The sequence below is a fragment of the Euleptes europaea genome, chromosome 4 (assembly GCF_029931775.1).
Source record: "Euleptes europaea isolate rEulEur1 chromosome 4, rEulEur1.hap1, whole genome shotgun sequence".
In the NCBI taxonomy this organism is placed as follows: Eukaryota; Metazoa; Chordata; class Lepidosauria; order Squamata; family Sphaerodactylidae; genus Euleptes; species Euleptes europaea.
Window position 1 is genome coordinate 138,355 of NC_079315.1, and position 21,904 is coordinate 160,258.

The 21,904-nt window shown below is 46.7% G+C and overlaps 1 protein-coding gene across 1 annotated transcript; it reads left to right on the forward strand.

Moving 5' to 3' along the window:
- The first annotated feature begins 4,833 nt into the window (after positions 1-4,833).
- Positions 4,834-21,673, forward strand: ANXA7 (annexin A7). The gene is made up of 12 exons (XM_056847905.1): positions 4,834-4,887; positions 6,138-6,357; positions 8,148-8,243; positions 9,172-9,215; positions 12,588-12,690; positions 13,797-13,891; positions 15,017-15,130; positions 16,426-16,596; positions 17,219-17,389; positions 17,560-17,635; positions 17,953-18,065; positions 21,551-21,673. The coding sequence occupies exons 1-12, from the start codon at positions 4,834-4,836 to the stop codon at positions 21,671-21,673; spliced, it is 1,380 nt and encodes a 459-aa protein (XP_056703883.1).
- The last annotated feature ends 231 nt before the right edge of the window (positions 21,674-21,904 follow it).

Below are 21,904 nucleotides of genomic sequence, written 5' to 3' on the forward strand. Positions count from 1 at the left end.
GAGTTCATCGCCAATAGAAAACGCCCCGCCTATTTCCCCTACTGACGGTGTTGTGCCCAGGCCGTCCCGAGCCTTGGGAGGGACTGCTTTTTGCAGAATTATGGATTGGACAGGCTGAAAACATGAGCTCTTATGCAAAAGGTAAAAGAGAGTTCTCTCCCTCAAAGGGATCTGTCCCTTAGCAAAGCTGGTCGCTTGCACTGAGAACCAATGCGCAAGCTTGAGGTTCATTTTGACCCACCATTTGGGGATCGCCACTTACAAGAATGGTCTCCTTGAGCTCATGCCTCGTATTTTCTTTATTTTAAAACAAAAGCACAAGATACAGATCTTTGCCACTCAGCAGTCTCTTACACTTCTAAGACTCACTCACAACTGGGTACCGTAATCCCGGAAGCCAGGGACACGTAGGATAGATCCGCCAGACACAAATGGCACAGAGACCCATCTGTCATTATTCTACATATCTTTGTCCACAGACTTATTCGTAGGGGCACGTAGGCTCATCACAACTGAGCAATCTTGACAGGAGCTTCTTGCAGTTCTGTGGAGGGAACGGTCTGTCAGGGTCCCATCCAAAGTGTCACCCAGAAAATTAGTAGCGCTCTTCTCCCTTCCTCCCCAAGTATGTGGCAGCAGGTACTGACTTGTAGCAAGTGCGTGATAGGAGCATAAAGGATCTCTTGTAAGCCGCTCTGAAACTCCTTAAAGGTAGAGAAAAGGGGAGGTATTACAACCAACGCTGCTGCTTCTAAGGCAGCTGCTAATGGTGGTGGGCTGCCTGTATCTCAGAGGCTCCACCTATTTTTAACCTTCTCTTCCTGCATTCCTCCCCGCTGCCCTCATCTTGCTAGTTCTGATCATCCTGTTAAACGCTGCTTCTCTGTTATTCCCTCCCTCGCCTGTCCCATTTTGGGCCTGTACTTTCCCCCACACTTTATTGGTTTTCCATTTAACTTCCCCCCCCTCACATCCCTGCTTCTAGCCCCCACCCCCCACCCCTGTGTTGTGTTTTATTACTCTGCATGAATTCTCTTCAGGCAGCAGGGTTGTCTGTGTGGACACTTGTGAAGGATTTACTGGCTTTGTCACTCGTTTTTCTGAGTGACAAAAATGTAACTTTTCACATGAAATCAAAGTGTCTTATTCTGCCCCCTTCTCTCCCAATAAGAAGGTCCCCTTAAGAGATGTCTGATTCCACAAAAGAAGGGAGTAACCAGGGGGCATTTATTACACTGTGTGTTTTGCTCATCCCATCTGTACTTTGCTGTGGGATATGGGATGTGCGCTGATCTGGCTTGCCCTTGGGTGTGGCATACTTTTCCTAGTCTCTGTTCCTGCCCTGGCAGCAGGCGCTTGCTTGGCGTGAGGCTGCTTTGCATTCTTCCTGGCTTGGGTTCAGTTTTATTTATTTTTTCCTTTTCAGCAGCGAATAGTATTTTTAAAAAAATCCTTGGCATGTTGACCAAGTTGCCAGTTCTTTGCAGCTTGCTTTTTGAGAGTGATGGGATCAGAATGCTGGCTACATTACGTTCTTTCTAGTCAGGTTTCTCTACTACATTATTATCTCTTTTTTAACAAAAAAACAACAACACCCTTCTTTTGTAAATGGTGATTAATATGTAAAATGCTGGCAGAGCAGAAATGCCCTTAAGCCTTCTGGAATAAACTTTAATCAGACTAAATGCTCTGGTGTTATGATGAGTCATAGGAAAGATGAGAACCTGGGAAAATATGCAAAGGTTTCCCTTTATTGAAACTGATCGATGCAGAAGTCAATGCAAGAGATTATATTGGTTTCTGTCTGAATATTTACCCCCTCCCTCAAGAGGTATTGGAAAGAAGTTTTTTATAGCAGTGCTTAATTTTTTGGTGGTTTGAGAATATTTTAAAATTAAAATATTTCAAAAAGCGGAATTACGTTATTTTTTCCATTTTAGTTTTATAAATCAACTTTGGGTTTTATTTTTTAAGTTTTTTTTTTTTCTATTTACTTGAATGAATGAATGAATTTTATTTGCGGTCAAAGACCAATAAGTACACACTATATGTAGCAAGCCTATAGCATTTCAGATAAAATGTGATATAAAAACTTATCAAAATTAAAATCAGATTACCACACAATAATTTAACACTATTTACTTTGGGTTTTATTTTATTGCCGTGTACTTCACTGCATACTTTAGCAATGGGAGAGGAGGCTCAGTGCTGAGGGAATGTGTTAATAAGCAGCTAACTAATGAAACTAACTAATGAGTAGAACATGGAGTGGAAGAGGTCTGCGCTTGCGCTTGGGGATGTGAATGGGAGGAAGTGGAGGGAGGGGTGCCTGTGGAGAGGGGCCAGCCACCAGTAGTTCTCATACTTCTACTAAGCAGAAGCGACACTCAGCTGAGAGCATGTTCTCTTGCCTTTGTCCCTCTTTCAGATTGAGCTGAGTTGCCACCGGACCGGTTGTAGTGCCACTTCCAAGAATAATTCAGGTAGGAATCTAATGCTGCAGTCCACTGACTTTCACCTTGACTTACTAGCCAACAGCACTTTATGGTTGTTGCCACCGAGTGTTGTTGTGTGTGCCCTCTGCATGGATGAGTGAACTCTGTGGGGGGGGGGCCTGTGTGAGTTCTGCCTGGTCCAAATGATTATGAGAACCCCCCTCTCTGTTCTCGGAAGGGGCAAGGGAGGCCTTGTGTATCATCCAGGGGGTTCCATATCCTTCAAAACCGTGTACAACAACAATCAACCACTGGAACAGGCTGACTGCTGAAAGGGTTAGTGGGGTATGAAATTGCTGCTCCTGAGTCAGAAGAAGGGGTCTTTTTTCCCCTTTAGGAAGCCTAAAGGCACATAATGCTGGTAAGTGAATTTTTAGCAGTCTGATGCCACTAGTCCAAACACACAAGATTCTGAGAGCCGAATTTTCACTCCTCTGTTCCTTGGGGCAGGATGTGAGCAGTCAGGGCAAAACAACAGTGCCCAAATGTACACGTTCTTGCCTGTAAAATTAGTGGAAGTGGTGGCAGTGAATTCTAGAGTAGTTTTGTCTGCCGCACATTTTCTCTGGCCCGGGGGGAGTTCCCAGGCACTGCTGGCTGGTGTGTGAAGCAGCCCCTCACAACCCGTTGCACAGAGAGCAGCACCACTTCAGTTACAGCCCTCTTGTTTCCATAATGGATTGTGAACTGGGAAGAAATTCATGGAGAAACAAGATAAATAAGATAAGTCTTGGGCCATTTATGCATGGGAGTTTTTGCCCTGGATTTTCTGCTCTTTAGATGCACATTTTCCCCACCTGAATTCTAAAAAAAAACTGCATGGGGGCTTATTGTTGAGTTTTGAGAATTTAGATGGGGAAAATGTGTATCTAAAGAGTGGCAAATCCAAAGCAAAACCTCCCATGCATAAATGCCCCCTGATTATCTGGAGGGAATTTCTCAGGAACGTACGAAAAATCTCCATGTACATAATTCCATGTGCCAGAGGTGCACATTACAGACATCTTGTGTTTCTTCCACGTATTCTACAAGTCAGGGCTGTGAGCCTTTTTGTTTAACAGGATAATCTTTTCCGTACTGTTATGACACATCAAGACCCTCATTAAGCTTATTCCCTTAAGATACATTGAATAGCTTTAAATCTGTGGTCCTTGGCATGTTTGATGCATAGAAAATGGTTTGTTTTGAAAGGTGTGAGTGTCTGGGGGTGGGGAGAAGAATCTGGAAAATATTGAAGTTTGGTCGACATAACTGGACGAAAAGGTTTTGCTGTCAATTTATTTGTATGGCATTTGAATTAAAATAAGTAAAGCCTTTTAAATGTCCTGGAAAGGTTTCTAGTTTGGGTGATCTTTCCCTTAAAAGCTATTTAAACTTCCCATCAGCCAACTCTTCCATTAAATTAATCCGTTTCCTGCTTGATGTTATGAAACTGTCCTGGTGAAGGGCGTGGACTCCGTTTCCCTGCAGAAGGCTAACAAACATAACGAAGATCCGTGACTCATTGTGCTGAGCCAATCGGTCTAAACTTAGCTCTCTCTTTCTCTCTCTCTCTCTCTCTTGTAACAAGAGACCACCCTGGGTGGCGGCCTGCACATCTCAACATCCCTGGGGGGCTTCTGCCCTCAGTTTCCAAATGTTGCTTTTTGAGCAGTGTGTTGATCACCCTCTTCCTTACGGAGGGAGGGGGGAACCCAATCACTCAGCAAGGAAGATGTAAACCTGCAGCTCCTTTTCAGAGACAAATTGGCCAGATCTTCTGGAGTGTGTTTCAGCCTTAAACAAGAAGCTGCAAGTGGGGGGTGTTTGAGTCAGGGCTCTGGTACTGGCGATGGGGGGGGGGGGTTAACCCTTTCTCTGTCATTTCCCTGGTGTGAGGGGTGATCATTGTACGAATCATTCTGTTGTGAGCCGCCCGAAGCCCGGCCTCGGTCAGGGAGTGAGGGCAGGGTATAAAACCAAATAAATAAAATAAGGTACTACCCCCCTCCTTCTCTAGTGGCTGCTTTTTTAAAGATAAAATGCATGCTGGGAGATACAGTCATGGAGTCCCAACATAATGTGGAATTTGGCCATCAATGTTCTGCTCAGTGAGTGTGTTAAAAAAGGCGTTGTTGGGAAGTCATTTTTTGTAGGCTTATGATTATTGTAAGGGGGTAGTTGGCTAATAGGGCAACCGACCAACTTTCCCGGTGTCCCCATACCTACTCTTCCCCTCCCCCCCCAATCCCTCCTTGGGCTGTGTTGTTGCTGTGCTCTTGAGAGCGGATGCATCCGGTTGAGGAAGCAGCTGATGGTCGCCAGCGACTCTCACACGGTGTTCCTCTTCACTTTCAGAATGTCGTACCCAGGATATCCTCCCTCAGGCTACCCTGCTTTTCCCGGTTATCCTGTAAGTATTAACTTGCTTATAACTGAAGCTGCTTCCTGGGTTTGGGCTCTTGTGTCACACTCTAGTGTGACCAGTAAGCATTACATGGTTTTCATGACATTGTTTGCCGTTTGCATTATTCTGTGTTTATGCCATTGGCTTCTAATTCTGTGGTCTCCCTTGAGTGTCAACAAGTAAATATGTAACTGGTCCTCAGTGAGGGTTTGTATGCAGATGAAGGCTGGCTTCTTTCTCTGTGCTTCCCGTGGAGTTGTGCAGGTTGTGTATTAAAGAGGTTTCAGATTGAAACAATGAACTGCTGCCTTCTTGTGTGATGCAGTAAAATGGGATTGTTCAAGAGGGGGCTTTGATAAATGGACTAGGGCCGTTTACTGTATTCATTATCTTGTTCTCCCTGCGTTATTTTCTAATTTCTGTAATCCAGTTTTTGTTTTGCTTATATCTCCTGTCATATTGTTGCATTTTTAAATTTTGTAACCCACCTTGACTCTCAGCAAGAAAGACAGATTATAAAGCAAACAGATTAATGTGGTTTGATAGTTGTGGGATTCTTGAAAGGAATATTCTAGAGAGATGCTAGATTTTGTACTCTCGCCCTTGTGCTTAAAACACTAGAGAGCAGAAAATCTTCACTTGTGGGTGACAGTATACTTGTTTGAATGAAGTAACAGTGTACTAACATTTCTGCTTATGCAGTGCATTTTATTATTGTCTCGGGAGGCTGTGCCCTCACCTGGATAGCCTAGGCTAGCCCAATCTTGTCAGATCTCGGAAGCTAAGCAGGGTCAGCCCTGGTTAGTATTTGGATGGGAGACCACCCAGGAGACCCAGGGTTGCCACACAGGCAGGCAGTGGCTAGCCACCTCTGTTTGCCACTTGCTTTGAAAACCCTACAGGGGTACCATAAGTCAGCTGTGACTTGACTGCACTTTCCTCCACTATCTAAAGGGATTCTGTACATGGGCAGAGGCATGCACTCCTTTACACAGACAGGTTACAGCAAGGTGGTTTTCAGTTCATGATTGCAGCCAGAAACCAGGCTGAAAGTAACTGAGAACTGATTTTTCTGCTCCTCCGCCTTCCCATGGCCCCACCTACTCCTGTGGTAAATTTCCCACTGCAAACCTCTAGAGGGTGGGCCCCCTGTAGTATCTCACTACTGTTGCATGCAAGGGCGCTTGTGTGGTGTGGGAGTTTAATCTAGGATCTCTTTTGCACTGTGCTAACTCCATACGCACTGCTGTGTTTAGCCCACAGGGCAAGAATCTGCTTATCCACCTGCTGGGCAATATCCTTACCCCACCGTGCCTGGAGGTTTCCCGCCTATGGGAGGTGGTGCGTACCCTGCTGCTCCACCAGCAGGTGGATTCCAAGGGCCTGCTGGTTATCCTGCACCTGGTGGATATCCACCTGCACCCGGTGGCTACCCTGGAGCTCCTCAGCCTGGTGGGATGCCAACTTACCCTGCAGGTAATGTGCCAAAACAGCGTGCTGCTCTACTGTAGCTGAGCATGTGTATCCGGTGGTACAAAGAAGGAAATGTGGCCATGCTGTTAATGTTGTTAGATTGAAGCCCAGCTCAGAGCCTTGTGGGGCTCCCAGGGAACTTTCTTCTTCCGGGTCTGCACAGCACAGTTAGAGCAGGAGGCTGTCTGTGTCCACTGTGCTGCTGTTGGGCCCTGCCATCCCGAGCCCTTCTGCAGTGAAGAAGGGGGAATCTGGCATTCAGCGATTCTTTTCCTTGGTCAGCCCCAGAGCTGTTCCCAGCACCTTCGGCTTTGCAAAAGTGGCAGCAGCAGAATTTGGCTGTTTAATCTCTTCTGATCAAAGAGAACTTTTGTTAATGGGATGTACGGTTGTTACTTAGCTCTCCACAGGTGAGCAGGCATTTATCGGTCAGATTCCAGAATCTGTTGGAGATTATTCCTTTGTCCCAGGCTGATGCATGATGTGTCTTTGGGTCATGACGATTAATACGAATGCCTAGTAGAACCTTGATGTCTGAGCTTACAGATTTTAAATTTCCTAAGAGATCTGTTTTTGTGATGGTGTGGAATGATAGGGCAATTGATGGTATAAGATCTCATGTGTTTCTTAATTAATTTAATGTTTAAGAGATATGCTAATTAATGTTGAGTTTATTGACGGCAGCAAAGCAGCACATTGGAACACGTTAGAAACAACCAGTGGATCCCTTGGGGAAAAAATGGACATTGGCTGATATTTCTAAATTAATTCACAGCTGATGTGTATTAGAGTTTCTGAAACTTCAACCCAATAAATGCATTGAAAGTGTCCATTTTTGTGATGTACGGAATGATAGGGCAGTTGGTGGGATAAGATTCTACGTGTTTCTTAATTACTAATTCGTTTAACACATTTATATGCCGTCCTAGTAGGGTCCCAAGGCAGCAAACATCAGGCATTAAAACAGCATTTAAGATGTACATGCAAATGTTTAACAATACAATAGAAAGTTATAAACATAAAAACAGACACCACCAGGGAGGATGGCTGATAAGAGCGTATTGGGGGGTTACACCAAATGAAACAAAAAAGTCTTCACCTCCAGGCGGAGGACAGTGCGAGAGGGAGAGAGACAAATCTCCCTAGGAGGGCAGTTCCAAAGTTTAGGCGCCACAACCGAGAAGGCCCTTTCTCAGGCTGCTGGTGGTGTAGCCTCACATGGTGGGGACACCTGAAGCCAAAATAGTGAGAAGCAGCGTTGGCAGGCGTGGGAGCAGCAGCAGAGGTGCTGGAGGGGATTGCATAAGCTGCCATTCTTACCCATACAGAGTTTTCTGTATGTCGCCATTAAGCCCGTGGGTTTGGGCTGTTCCTGCAGTCCTGTTGTTTTAACTTAAACTTGTGAGATAGATCTGGACTTTGAATAAATGTAGCTGGGTATAAATGAAAAATGTTAGCTGAGGAAAATGAGTTGTTACATGAGGGTACCGTAAGCCAGTGCGGGAAGAGAGCCAGGGTGGTGGAGAGGTTAGAATGTTGGGACTAGGATCCGGGGGGGCCCGGGTTCAAATCCTCACTCTGTCATGAAAGGTTGCTGTGAGGATGAACCGGAGGAGAGGAGGAGGGTCTAAGCCTCTTTTGGCCCCCACTGGGGAGAAAGGCAGGTTAGAAATGAAGTGAATAAAATAAAATTAAGTAATGCGAAGCTGATAGGTATATGAAGGGTCTTTTTTATGGTTTGTGTTTCTTTTGGCTACAGTGGCATCATTTGTGTCTCCTTATTTTTATCCCAGGTCCTGGGTTTGGGGCCCCCTCTAATGGTTCCACCTTTGGCTATCCGCAGCCCCTGTCCCAAAGTTATGGAGGAGGTGGACCAGCACAAATACCAGGTATGCACAGGTATCCTTGTCTGTTTATTGCACTTCTTCCAGTGGTGGTGTACATCTGATAAAATATAAGACTACGAAAGCAGATTTTGGATACAAGAAACGTTTTAGATAAAAGTGTATCTCTGATCAGAGAATGCTTTTGAAGCTCTGTCATGTACAGCTTCCCCCCACCTGTGGGGGTGTTACTGGCTCATAGAAACAGCATCTCCACACAATCTCAGTCAGTTCATAGGCTCGCCAGAGGCCCAAAATGTCCCTGGAGAACATTTCATTCCTTCTCTATTTCGCTTGTAAACCACAGTGCGGAAAAACGGTTAGAAACTAGCAGCCGGTCACCAGGCTGGCTCCAGTGCTGATTTGCCTTGGCTTAGTTAAAGTTAGCCAAGAGGGGAATTGATATGGAGAAGGGGAGGAGGGAAGGAAAGAGAGCTTGTGCGTTGATGGTGTGTCCCTGGGCAGCTAAGATTGGCATTGTGAGGGCTGTAGAGTCTGGCTGGTTCTAGGCGGGGCAGCAGTTTCCCTAAAGGATCGGGTCCGTAGCTTAGAGATGCCATTTGATCCAGAGCTCTGATTTGTAGAATGCTGATCTATTGTTAGCTGTGAGTCACAGGAGCCAAATGGGGCCTCTGAATGTCAGGGGCTGGGATGCAGCCAGCAAGTGAGGGGTGCAGCCTGTGAGCCTGGCCCGTGGGCTTCCCTGTGGCATCTGACTGGTCGTTGTGGGAAACTGCGCTCAATGGGCCACGTGTCTGTGCTCATGTGCTTATGCCCCTTCACGAGTGCTGAGGCTGTCACATGCTTTGCACTCCACTGTAGGGAGTTTTCAGGAGGGAGACTTCTAGTTCAAAACTAAATTCTTGAATGGATGGCAGACCCTATAAAAAGAGCTATTGAATGTATTGGCCTCATGTTATTTTCTTTTCTTAAGCTGGATATCCTGGTGGTCAGACACCTACTCCAGTACCTCCTCAGGTATGTTGTTTATGCTCCTCTTTAAATATATAGTTTTTTTTATTGGGAAAGAACATGAACTATTTTTAATGAACAGAAAAGTAACCAGGGCTGCTTCTACAACCAGGTGGCTTCCCAGCAGTGGCCTCTTTGCTGATGCAATTCTTTGTGGAATTGCCTTTGCAATGGAGATTCCAGACAGCCTCGGCTAATCCATTGTTTGCCATAGTTTTCCTTTCACACCTGATGTGCATTGACACCCCTCCCCCCCCGCTGTGTTTTTATATGACCTTTAGAATTCTCCACCCACCCTGTTCCAATTTTTACTTTGAGGAGCATGGATAGCACAGTGCTGCACAGAAATAATCCAGTGCATTTCTGAAAAAGCGTCACGTGTTTGCAGATACTTCCAACAATCCCCTCCCCCCTCCTTAGGAGGCAGGCTGAGCTGTGGGTGATTCTTTTCTGTTTTTTAAAAAACAACCATGAGGAGATTTCTGTAACATGTAATTTTTCACATGCACTGTGCCAAATGTCTGTGCCCATATGTCATTCATGACCTACGATAAACTCATATTGTCTCTACATGGAAAAAAAACACAACAACCATAATGAATGCTGGATAGGAATAAAAAACACAATAAAAAACACTCATATTTGCAGAGCCTCTGAGGACCCCCTCCCCAGCTATCTAAAAGGCAGGTAATTCTCTTCTGTTATGCTAATTGTTCCCAGGGACTGGTCCTTTGTAGCCCAATTGTTACAGAATGGGGAGGAGAAGGTGCTATTCCTTTCTGGGAAACTCTCTTAGGCCAAGGGTTCCCTGGAAAGCACCCTGGTAGCGAGCCACCACCACTCAGGAACCTCCTGAGATTATCTAGACTGACCCACTGAGAACCTATCCTTCTAGTGCAGCACTAGACCAATAACAAAGTAACAGGGCAGAAACCCTGGAAAATACCTTATCACAAATGCACCTGTGAAATCTAGCATATAGGGAAGAGATTTAAGAGAAATATCCCAGAGAAATAGATTGTACTAAGCTAAGCCAAAAATATGTCTTTATAAAAAGGTTTATTATAAAACAGAGAGAGAGAAAATAAGGGGAAAGGTTGGTTGTATTCAAAAACGGATGGGAAAAAAGCAAAATAAAATACAGGGACAAGCCACAGAAAGACAACAGCACACGGACTTTCAAATAAAAAGTTATACAGTTGATCTAACTCAGTGAAGTACACATTACCTAGGCTGTAGAAGGTTCTTCAGAGCATGTGAAGAGTTCTTTGTAGTACCAAGATGATGGAGTCCTTAACCCCTGCCCAGCATTCTTGTGGTCACCAGATTCCAAATGGAGACTGAAGACAAGGGGAAATCACAAATGTCCAGATATTTACGGTCAGTGGAATCGGACCTAAGGCATCATCCTTTTTGTGTGTGGAAACAACAGTTGTTAGTGGTCTGTGCACAACTAGAGGATGATGCCACGTGGCAAGAGTCAGGTGGCTGAAATGTGGGAAATCCTTGGTGTGGAAGGGCAGCCCGGTCTAGTTCAGCAGAACTCGCTTAGCCGTTTTTCTTGCATTTCTTGCAAGTTTAAGGGAGACAGTGGATCTGAGTGCCCAATGTTGGCAATGGACAGAATGACGGCCTAAAAGTTAATACTTGGTCCAGAAAACACTGAGGGGCTGTTGGTTGGTGATACAGTTGTTTAAAAGAATTGGGAGTCCAGCATGTTCTAGATAGGGCTTTCCCTAAAGGATCAGTTCTCTAGTTCAATGTGCTGTTTAACCTGACCTTGCAGATGGATCTTCAAATGTTGTCTGTTGCATAAAGTACTTTAACCAACCTCAGTTGGTTCACCTGAGAAGATCTCAGGTGAGTCTTTTCTGCCCGTTAGATTATGTAGGGGGCTGCCTGTGACGAATGTTCATAAATTACAACTGGTCCAGAATGCAGCTGTGACGGTGTTAATTCTAGGAACTATCGTATTTAGCCATTGCATGAATAATTTCACTAGCTGCCAGTTTATTCCTGCACATAAGCCAAAAGGCTGGTCCTTGATCTATAAAATCCTAAATTATCTGAAGGACTGCCTGCTCGCATACATAGCTGTCCAGTTGCTAAAATGTTGACTGAAGGCTTTATTTGAGTCCCTCCACTTTCTGTTGGGTGAAGACGGGGCCTTTTCCAGGGTGGCACCCTGTCTGTGGAACTCTCTTTTTCATAACTGTCTGTTTGGTACCATCTTATTTTGTTTTCTCAGCCTTTCAGTGGTTTCTAATGTGGTTGATTGAGTTTGATATATTCCACTGCTATTGTATTGTTTTGTTATTTATTTTAAAAGATATTGAAAGCTTTGTTTTTTGCCGTCATACCACAGCTAACTCACGGCAACCCCATGAGGTTTTCAAGGCAAGAGACATTCCGAGGTGGTTGGCCGCCTCCTGCCTCTGCATTTGGGGGCCTGGACTTCTTCCTTGGTGGTCTCCCATTGAAGTACCAGCCAGGGCTGCTGAACCTGTTTAGCTTCTGAGATCTGATGAGATCAGGCTGTGGGGCCAGACCGGCTTCTCCGAGAGAGAGGGTGTCCTAAATTCCACTGAGTTTCCTCAGGTCTTACTTGAATTCTGGCTTTCTTTTAGGCTTAAATGCACGGAAATCAAGAGAAACTTGCCAAGCTTTTCAATTGGGGGATCTACAGAAATGAACCTGTAAATGTGTCATGTGTAATATTTTAAGAGGTCAGGGTGGATAATAATTCATACCTCAAGAAGGTTAAAAGTTAAAGAAAACTTCCTAAATTTTTGAATAGTGTAAGGAACAGAATAAATTGACTGGAGAGGTTGTGGAGTTTCCTCCTGTCCTTCAGTGGAGGAGGAGCCTTTGCTCACCCCCCAGGCCGGTCAGATCTGTCCACTCCGACCTGTCCTTCTCTGCAATCCTCTAACAAAGAAACTGAGTTAAAGACTTTTCTGCTTGAATAAGAGGTAAAAATATCTGCCTTGTGAGGTCAAAATACATACAAAAAAATCTGATTAAAAACATGTTTATCACTTGGAAGTCAGATCTGGGGATCCCCGTAGGAACTGCTTGTACCTTCTTTGGGAGACTTTCTTTACTCTCTCAGGAGTCTGGGCCATAAGTGATGCCAGTATGTTCATTGAAACTATAACAGATTTGGACAAAGCATGTGGTGGTTTGATTCCTATTGCTTGGGAAACAAACAACATTTCAAATAAATAAAATAATGAAATCAGCGAGAGGCAACCGCTCCGCTCCCTGGCGATTGTGCCTCCGGCATCTGTGTGTGGCTCTCTGGAGTCCTGACTCCCAGGGTTTGTGTTATAATGAAATCAACATTTTGTGTAGTTAACACACACGTCTTATTCTCAGCCTTCAGCGATGGTTCAGAGTATGCAAGGCACAATTCGACCAGCTCCCAATTTTGATGCAGGGCGGGATGCGGAAGTTCTGCGCAAAGCTATGAAGGGTTTTGGTAAGAGCCACCATGTTCCGGGACTTACATTTATTCATGTTTGAATTTTCTGAAGCCTTTACTTAACAAAATGACATCACTTTTGCATCATAAGTTTCCAAGTTGATTCAGTCTGCTGTGGATCTTTCCCATTCCTTAAATCAGTCAATTTTATCAACTGATAAATCTCCAAATATTCTCGTGCCCATTCTTGAATCGACAGGGCTATTTCTTGCTTCCAAACACAATTCTAGCTGTCCTGATGTGTGATACCGTGGAGAGCAGGTGTTTTGGAACTTTTGGTACATAATTGGGCAGCAAGGTCTCAATTGACAGAGACAAACTTAATCCAAAACTAGCTTTCAGTATATCTAGTTTAGTGTATTTGATTTTTACCCCACCTTTTCCTGACCAAAGTCAGGCTCAGGATGGCTGATCTTGCCAATAGTTTTTTGCTTGTGAGTAAATCCACCACACGTGGTGAAAGTCTGCTCTTGATATACAGTGCCAGTATTTATCCAGTAAATTATCAAAAAAAAAATTAGCTAGTTTACGCGGTGTAAGATACTGCTGATGTAACATTTTCAAGAAATTCTACTTAAACTGGGAAGATACCATGAATTTGGAGCCAAATGTCAATATGTACCTCCCAGTTTCACTAGTGATGGTCCAACCCCAAATCCCTTTCCTGTTTTATTTGCAAATTTTGTTTATTTGCTGGATCCATATTTGTTGTGCAATATTGGGTGACAGAGAGGTTAGAGGTGGATGCAACTGGAGGCTGAGAATTAGTAAATATGGGAGAAGGTATTATACAGGTCATTTAATGTACTCTCCTGCACCCAACCAGGGTAAAAACCCATTTCGGTACTGAAGCATTCTCCAGATACTACTCGTATGTTTGACATCTTTCTCTACAGCCCAGAGTGTTAAAAAAACAAAAAAACAAAACATGCAACAACATTGAGTTCACATTTTTAATAGTAAAACTAGGGAAATGGAGGCCTTGATAAACCCCCAGCAGTCTGGGGGCATGGGCGTGGGCGGAAGGGACGAGCATAACATTGGCTTGTACGGGGCTCCACCGAGGAGGTGGTTCACAGCACGTCCTTTTTTTTCCTTCGTAGGAACGGATGAGCAGGCAATCGTTGACGTGGTGTCCAACCGCTCGAATAGTCAGAGGCAACAAATCAAGGCTGCTTTCAAGACCATGTATGGCAAGGTATGGCGGAACCCTCTGAACCAACGGAGGCTGGTGGTTTGGGCACAATCATCCCGTCTCCCATTTCCTTCCAGATTTGTTTGTCATGTTACAACTCTATGGAAGGTTGAGGTGCTGGACTGAAATTTGGTACACAGATTCAGGACACAGTGCGGTGTGTCAAGGCCAAGCTGCAGCCTGACCCCCTGCTGCCTGTTTTCAGAGGGCACCTAGAATCTTAAGAGTGGGAAGGGGCCATACAGGCCATCTAGTCCAGCCCCCAACATGACATGGGATGGTAGTTGACAGGGCCCTTGGATCTGTGAAAGCCACCTCCCCCCTCTTGTGCCCCGGATCTTTGCCCATCCTGGTTGCTGAAATTATGTTAAGAACCACATTAATGAGCCCCTGATGTATATTACAAATCCGTCACTAACTCAAGACCCCTTCAAGACCCCTTCCTTCCCTTGGCCACTCAAAGAGGCAGCTATCTACCCACAACATTGAAAAGCTGGGGCGGGGGGGGGACACATCGTTTTTCTGTAGGGATGCTCTCCTGTGGAGGTGTTTGGAGGTAGAAGTAGGGTATGGGGACTGGTTTAAATCATTCCTCACCGAGAAACTCAGAGGGTTGTCATTGGAGGCCTGCTGTCTTCAGTGTGGGAGTTGTCTTTTGGGCTTCCACAGGGTGCCATCTTGTCCCCCATGTTATTCAGGCTTCATGTAAAGCCTTTAAGAGAAATCATTCGTAGCTTTGGAATAGGAACTCATAGAATCATAGAGTAGGAAGGGGCCATACAGGCCATCTAGTGGTTATAGTGTTGGCCTAGGATCTGGGTGACCCAGGTTCAAATCCCCACTCTGCCATGGAAGCTTTCTGGGTGACCTTGAGCCAGTTATGCCCTTTCAGCCTAACCTACTTTACAGGGTTGTTGTGAGGATAAAATAGAAGAGTGAAGAGAACGTCAGCCACTTTGGGTCCCCAATGGGGAGAAAGGAAGGATATAAATGAAGTCAATAGATAAATAATCTGTAATGATTTCACAGCTTATGTAAGCAGGATGGGTGCCTGACGCAGGACCCAGAAGGTTGGGGTTAATGGTGGCACGCACGTATTTCTGATGGTTTGCTCTTTTGATTGTGCAGGATTTAATTAAAGACTTGAAGTCAGAGCTGAGTGGAAATATGGAGGAGGTGATCCTAGCCTTGTTCATGCCCAGCACTTACTATGATGCGTGGAGTTTATGGCACGCGATGAAGGTACTGTTTTGCATTGGGCTAATCTAGAGGTCAAATATCAGAAGACCAGAATTATCAGCAATGGCTGTAAACTCTCGCCTGGGTCAAAACATCCAAACTCTCTTTTCAGTGACAAAGGGTTATCTGCGCTAGTGGAAACCACGTTGATTTGGGGGTGCTGGCAGTAACAACATTTGATAAGTCCTGCTTTAAAGTAAAGGTAAAGGTCCCCCGTGCAAGCACCGGGTCATTCCTGACCCATGGGGTGACATCACATCCCGACGTTTCCTAGGCAGACGTTTACGGGGTGGCTTGCCAGTGCCTTCCCCAGTCGTCTTCCCTTTACCCCCAGCAAGCTGGGTCCTCATTTTACCGACCTCGGAAGGATGGAAGGCTGAGTCAACCTCAAGCCAGCTACCTGAAACAGACTTCCGCTGGGATCGAACTCAGATCGTGAGCAGAGCTTGGAATGCAGTACTGCAGCTTACCACTCTGCGCCACGGGGCTCTAAGTCCTGCTTTAGTGCACATTTATTCCGCCAGCTGCAATCCTTGAAATCCAAAATAAATTATTTTGGAGGAGTCAGTGGTTTGCAATTTTATACAGCGACGTTGTCCCTGAGCACAGCAGAATGGGGGCAAAATCAGCCATCAGCCCAGGAGCCCTTCTTGCTCCAACTGAAGTGGTTCCCCTCCAATGGAGGAATTGGGAGGAAGGCTCCTTGACCCAAACCTGACCCAAAAGGAAGGCTAGGATATAAATAGTTTAATAAATAAACTTGGCTTCATAGAGTGGTAGGATAAAGGTGGGATCTGCCCCACTGAATGGCAAACATATGCTTCTAGGAGAATTAAAAGGCAGTTCCCAGGAACAGCACCCAGGGGGGTGGGGGGGAGGCGTGTCCCTGGGATTTCCTGCCTTGAACATATATGAAGCTGCCTTCTACTGAATCAGACCCTTGAAGGTCCATCAAAGTCAGTATTGTCTGCTCAGACCGGCAGCAGCTCTCCAGGGTCTCAGGCAGGGGTCTTTCACATCACCTACTTGCCTAGTCCCTTTAACTGGAGATGCCAGGGATTGAACCTGGGACCTTCTGCATGCCAAGCAGATGCTCTACCACTGAGCCACAGCTAAGGGCTGCTGCTGCTGGTGGAGTCTTTGCTCCTGTGCAGGCTGCATGGAGAAGGAGCGGGACTGGGGCAGAGGCCCTGGGGCGCTCTGGGGAGACTTTCCTGCTGGATTTTGCACAATCACCTCTTCGGCACCAGTTTCTTAGCCCCCGTTGCAGTGAAGCGGCTTCCTTCCTCTACCCGCAGGGTGCAGGCACTCAGGAGAGCGTGCTGATCGAGATTCTTTGCACCAGGACAAACCAGGAGATTAAAGAAATAGTCCATTGTTACAAGATGGAGTTTGGAAGAGACATTGAGCATGATATTCGGGCAGACACATCAGGTCACTTTGAACGGTTACTTGTATCCATGTGTCAGGTGAGAGGTCCTTCCATCACAACCACTCGTATGTAGGTATGAAGGGTGACCCGGACAGCTAGCCTGATCTCAGAAGTTCAGCAGGGTCACCCCTGCTTAGTACTTGGATGGGAGACCACCAAGGAAAAAAGTCCAGAGTCACTACGCAAAGGCAAGCCATGGCTAACCACCTCTGTTAGCCTTGAAAAACCCAACAGGATCACTGTAAGTCGGCTGTGATTCCCCACTCCTCCACGTGAAGCCAGCTGGGTGACCTTGGGCCAGTCACAGTTCTCTCTGAACTTTCTCGGCCTCACCTACCTCACAAGGCGGCTGCTGTGGGGAGGGGAAGGGGAGGCGATTGTAAGCCCCTTTGAGTCTCCTTAAAAGGTAGAGAAAAGTGGAGTATAAACACCAACTCTTCTTCTAAATAAATAGAATAAAATAGGGAAGGGCATGGCTCGCACCACACAGTTGGCTGTAGCTTCCCTGATTGCCCCCACCACTCCAGTCAACTCCCAGGGCCTTGAGTGGCGAGAGATTAAACACCCGGCTTAAATCTGCAAAGAACATGACGGAGGGCAACTTGCCGGTGAGCCTGTTATAGGCTGCGTGTGGCTGAGGCGCTGATTTTCTCTCGCAGGGTAATCGGGATGAGAATCAAACCGCGGACTTCCAGAAGGCTCAGCAAGACGCTCAGCGCCTTTACCAAGCCGGTGAAGGAAAACTGGGCACAGACGAGTCTTGCTTCAACATGATCCTGGCCACGAGAAGCTTCCCGCAGCTGAAAGCCACCGTCGAGGCTTACTCTCAGGTAGGGCGGGGTGGGGGTCTGTCAGGGGGTTTCTGAGCGCGCCGTGCCAAGCAGAGCTGCACTCTTAAGCCCACGGTGGACTTTGCGGGGTGCCCCTCTGCTTGGGCTGGCGCTGCGGGAGAGCGGGGGCTGTACGGGTCTCCACTCCGTCCTTCCACACTTTTTTGCAGATCGCCAACCGTGACCTCCTGAGCACCATCGGCCGGGAGTTCTCTGGAAATGTCGAGCGTGGCTTGAAGGCGATCGGTAAGAGGACTTGTGAAGGCGAGACCCCTCGGGCGGATGTTCCACAGTGGGTTCCCCCGGCCTCCCTCTACCCATGCTTACAGCATCCCCTTCCTTGGTGCGGGTGGCTGTTCTTGAGGTGGACCCCGTACCATTGCTGCCACAGCCCTCTGGGGGGAGGGGAGCAGAGAGAAGGACCAGGCCAAATTCCTTAGACCCCCTTGGAGGCGTTGGAACTTAAAAGCAGCTTCGAACGCCGGGGCTGGGCTCTGCCAGACGCGACCCGTCATTCTGGGGGCTTTGAAATGATCTGTGGGGGGGGGGTCCATCCCTTGCAGTGCAGAGTGCCCTGAACCGGCCGGCCTTCTTTGCTGAGAGACTTCATCATGCCATGAAAGGAGCCGGCACAGACGACTCCACCCTGGTGAGAATCATTGTCACTCGTAGCGAGGTAAGCAGTTTTGAAGTTCCGCCGTTTGTGTCGCAGGGTGGAATGCGGGGGGGGGGGGTGTCTCCTTGTGTTCGTGACCTCCATCTGGCCCTTCCTCTGAGGTGCCCAAACTGGGTAGCTTGCATTCAGCATTGGGGAGCTTGCTTTTCAATGCTTCTCTGTGCCAGAAATGGCCCGCAAGAAGAGGTGCTTCAGGCTGTACTTTGACAAGGAATGGCTGGCTGGAAGGTCCCCCCTCCCCTCTTTATGAGCACCTTTTTCTTCTTGGCTGATCTGAGTGGTCCACAGGTGATATTTGTCCATTTGTCCATTTGTCCTGTGGAGGTCTGGCAAAATCAGCCCTCACGTGCGCGCATGTGTAAAGGGTTGCTGACTGCACGCCACCTGAATACGTGGAAAGTCCCCTGCCGAGCCAGCTGGGCCTGCCCACAAAACCATGAAACTGCGCCTGCAAAAAAACCCACTTCCTGCTCATGACCAGAGTCTGCAACTTTGCCGTCTAGAAAAGAGTTGGCTAAAGGGAGACACGATAAGGTTTATAAAGTTATGCTCGGGGTAGACAAGAGAGAACTTTTCCTTCCTTCCTTCCTCTGGGGCATCCAGTGAAGTTGATGGACAGGTAGTTTCAGGACAGACATAAGGAAATACTTCTTTATTCAACAAGTGATTAAACTGGAACTCACTGCCAGGGGAGGCTGTGTGTGTGTGTTAAGTGCCGTCAAGTTGCTTCCGACTCATGGCGACCCTATGAATGAAAGTCCTCCAAAATGTCCTATCTTTGGCAGCCCTGCTCAGATCCTGCAAATTGAAGGCCGTGGCTTCCTTTATTGAGTCAATCCATCTCTTGTTGGGTCTTCCTCTTTTCCTGCTGCCCTCAACTTTTCCTAGCATGATTGTCTTTTCCAGTGACTCTTGTCGTCTCATGACGTGACCAAAATACGACAGCCTCAGTTTAGTCATTTTAGCATCTAGAGTCAGTTCAGGCTTAATTTGATCTAGAACCCACTGATTTGTTTTTTTGGCAGCTTTCACACCCATACATAGTAATAGGGAATACGATGGCATGAATTAATTTAGTCTTGGTGGCCAGTTTCACATCCTTACACTTCAAAATCTTTTCTAGCTCCTTCATGGCTGCCCTTCCCAGTCTCAATCTCCTTCTGATTTCTTGGCTGCAGTCTCCCTTTTGGTTGATGGTGGAGCCAAGAAATAGAAAGTCTTGAACAATTTCAATTTCCTCATTGTCAACCTTAAAGTTGTGTAATTCTCCTGTAGTCATTACTTTTGTTTTCTTGATGTTCAGCTGTAGTCCTGCTTTGGCACTTTCTCTTTTAACTTTTAGCAGTAGTTTCAGATCTTCATTATTTTCTGCCAATAATGTAGTGTCATCAGCATATCTCAAATTATTAATGTTCCTCCCTCCAATTTTCACCCACCTTCTTCTAAATCTAATCTTGCTTTCCTAATTATATGTTCTGCATATAGATTGAAGAGATAGGGAGATAAAATACATCCTTGTCTGACACCTTTGCCAGGGGAGGGTAGATACCTTTAAAAGGGTTAGGTCAATTCTTGCAGGAGTACTGGTTAAGAAGGTGGCTGTCTTGAGGGACATGATGCTTCCCGCTTTTGATGGGGTTCAGCTGACCTTTGCCGACTCAGTTAAAGAGCCTGGGGTTTATACGGGACCCAACATTTATTGCTGGTGAGGCACATCAATGCCGTCGCCATGATGGCTTTCTTCCAACTCAGCCTAGCTCGAAAGATGGCCCCTTCCCTCGATACGGCGGATCTGGGCCCCAGGCTCCATGCCATGGGGACATCAAGGCTAGACTACTGTCATGTGCTGTATGTTGGTCTCTTCTCAAAATCTATTTGGAGACTCCACTTGGTGCAGAATGCCGCAGGTCGGCTGTTACTGGGAGGTAGACGGAGCCTGCATATGACTCCCATTTTGCAGTCACTCTGCTGACTGTATCAACCGGCAACCTCTCGCCCAGGTCTGAAATGCTGACGGCATCCCCTTCAGACTCCCAATGGGCAAGGTGTGGTTCGTTTAATAATAAGGCCCAGAACTTTTCTTTGCCAAAGCCTTATGTCTCCGGCCTTCAGTTCTTCCCCGGGGAAAGTGGCACTCGCCACACGTGCAGCTCCTCTCATTACTTTTGTAAAACGAAATTTATTTTTAAGGCAATAAAGAAAATGCTCTCAATTCATAGCAAGCAAATAAAACCACCCTACTCACGAGTGAAGGCCATCAGAAGAGGGGAAAAAACCCTGTCCCCAGGACGATGCTAAAGCCCTAAAGAAAAAACCTCCCCCACCAATCAAGTTCGAACACTTAACCACTCTCTGCAGAACGACTTTGTCTCAAAGCCAGACACGTGTTCCTTCCATCCCCGTCCCTCAGTTACAGGGGGCTCCATTTAAAGTATTGGCTCTGCCACATGCAAAGCCCTCCGTGGACCTTCGTATCTGCAAGACCCCCTCTCCCCCCCTCTGCTTCGCTCATTTGAGCGGGGTCTTCTGCAGGTGCCTGCCTGCAAATAGGCAAGGTCAGTACCTGCCTGTGCAGGTGCCTTCTCCGTGGTGGCCCCTGCCTTGTGGAATGGCCTTCCCGAGGAGGTCCGGAAGGCTCCCGTGCTCCTGCCTTTCCGCAAACTGCAAAACTGAACTATTTTAAGAGGGCTTTTTCTGTGCAGGTGATAGGGCCGCACTGTACAGAATGGTTCACAAACTCACTTGGATAAGTGATATGGGGCTATGGTCTGTACTCCTGTGTATTGGTTGCTGTGGGTTCACTCCCATTGTGTAACTTTGCATCATTTAATGTGCCATGTTAACACTTAGGCTTTGCTTCAGATGTTTTTAGACTTCTGGTTAGATCTGCAACCTAAATCCTATTTCACTGTTTATTGAATGTCCCATCTTTGTTGTTTGTATTGACTCACTCTGTGTAATCCCCTTGAGTCCCAGTGAGAAAGGTGGGCTATAAATAATGTAAATAAATAGAATAAAATAGCCTCTTTGGTAATACCGAATTTAAAGAAACCAACACCGGAAGCCCTCGGGTGGTGCGGGGGGAACGGCAGCCAGAGGGAGCTGATGCCAGCAAAGGGCCAGGGAGACGGGCGTGTGGATGCTTCCATGTTATCTCTCCATTCACAGCAATAGTGAGGGCCACGTGGAGAAAAATCTCCGTGTGGAAGCTGTCTGTCTGTTCGTCTGTCTCTCTCACTCTCTTCCACACCCACAAAGAAGCATGCAGCTGGTTGATTCGTGAGTGACTGGAACGTGGCCAGTCTCCATGCCTCTTTGTGTGTGTGCGCCTGCGCGCATCTGGAATGCCGCTCAGCAGCTCGCTTTCCCCAGCCCCCGGATCGTAGAAGTTGCCCTTGAGTTCCACAGGAGCTTCCCCTCCTTCCGCCCCAGGGGAACTCTTCTGTAGTCCTCATAGACCTTGGGTGGCTTTCTTTTTGTCACAGATTGATCTCGTGCAAATCAAGCAGCTGTTCACGCAAATGTACCAGAAGACGTTGGGCACCATGATCGCCAGTGACACCAGCGGGGACTACCGGCGCTTGCTCCTGGCGCTTGTGGGCCAGTAGCCAGCACTGACACACTCACAGCGAGCGGGAAAGGAACAGGAGCTGCTTAGACGACCAGCCAACCACCCGGGCATGTAAACCAGTATCTGCTTTGAATGGGTGACTTGAGAGGCCTTTATTTTGCACATATAAATTGCCTTAATTTAGCACGCCATGTACTTTAATAATGTAAAATAAGACACCTGCTGTTTATAAATTGTCAAGTGTGGGTTTTGTGGTTATACGCAGAAG

Bases quoted from the DNA above. Each gene is read 5' to 3' on its own strand.
- ANXA7 (XM_056847905.1), top strand. From the start codon at position 4,834: ATGTCGTACCCAGGATATCCTCCCTCAGGCTACCCTGCTTTTCCCGGT. The intron at 4,888-6,137 runs GTAAGTATTAAC...TGCTGTGTTTAG, and splicing joins CTGCTTTTCCCGGTTATCCT to CCCACAGGGCAAGAATCTGC. The intron at 17,390-17,559 runs GTAGGGCGGGGT...ACTTTTTTGCAG, and splicing joins CCGTCGAGGCTTACTCTCAG to ATCGCCAACCGTGACCTCCT.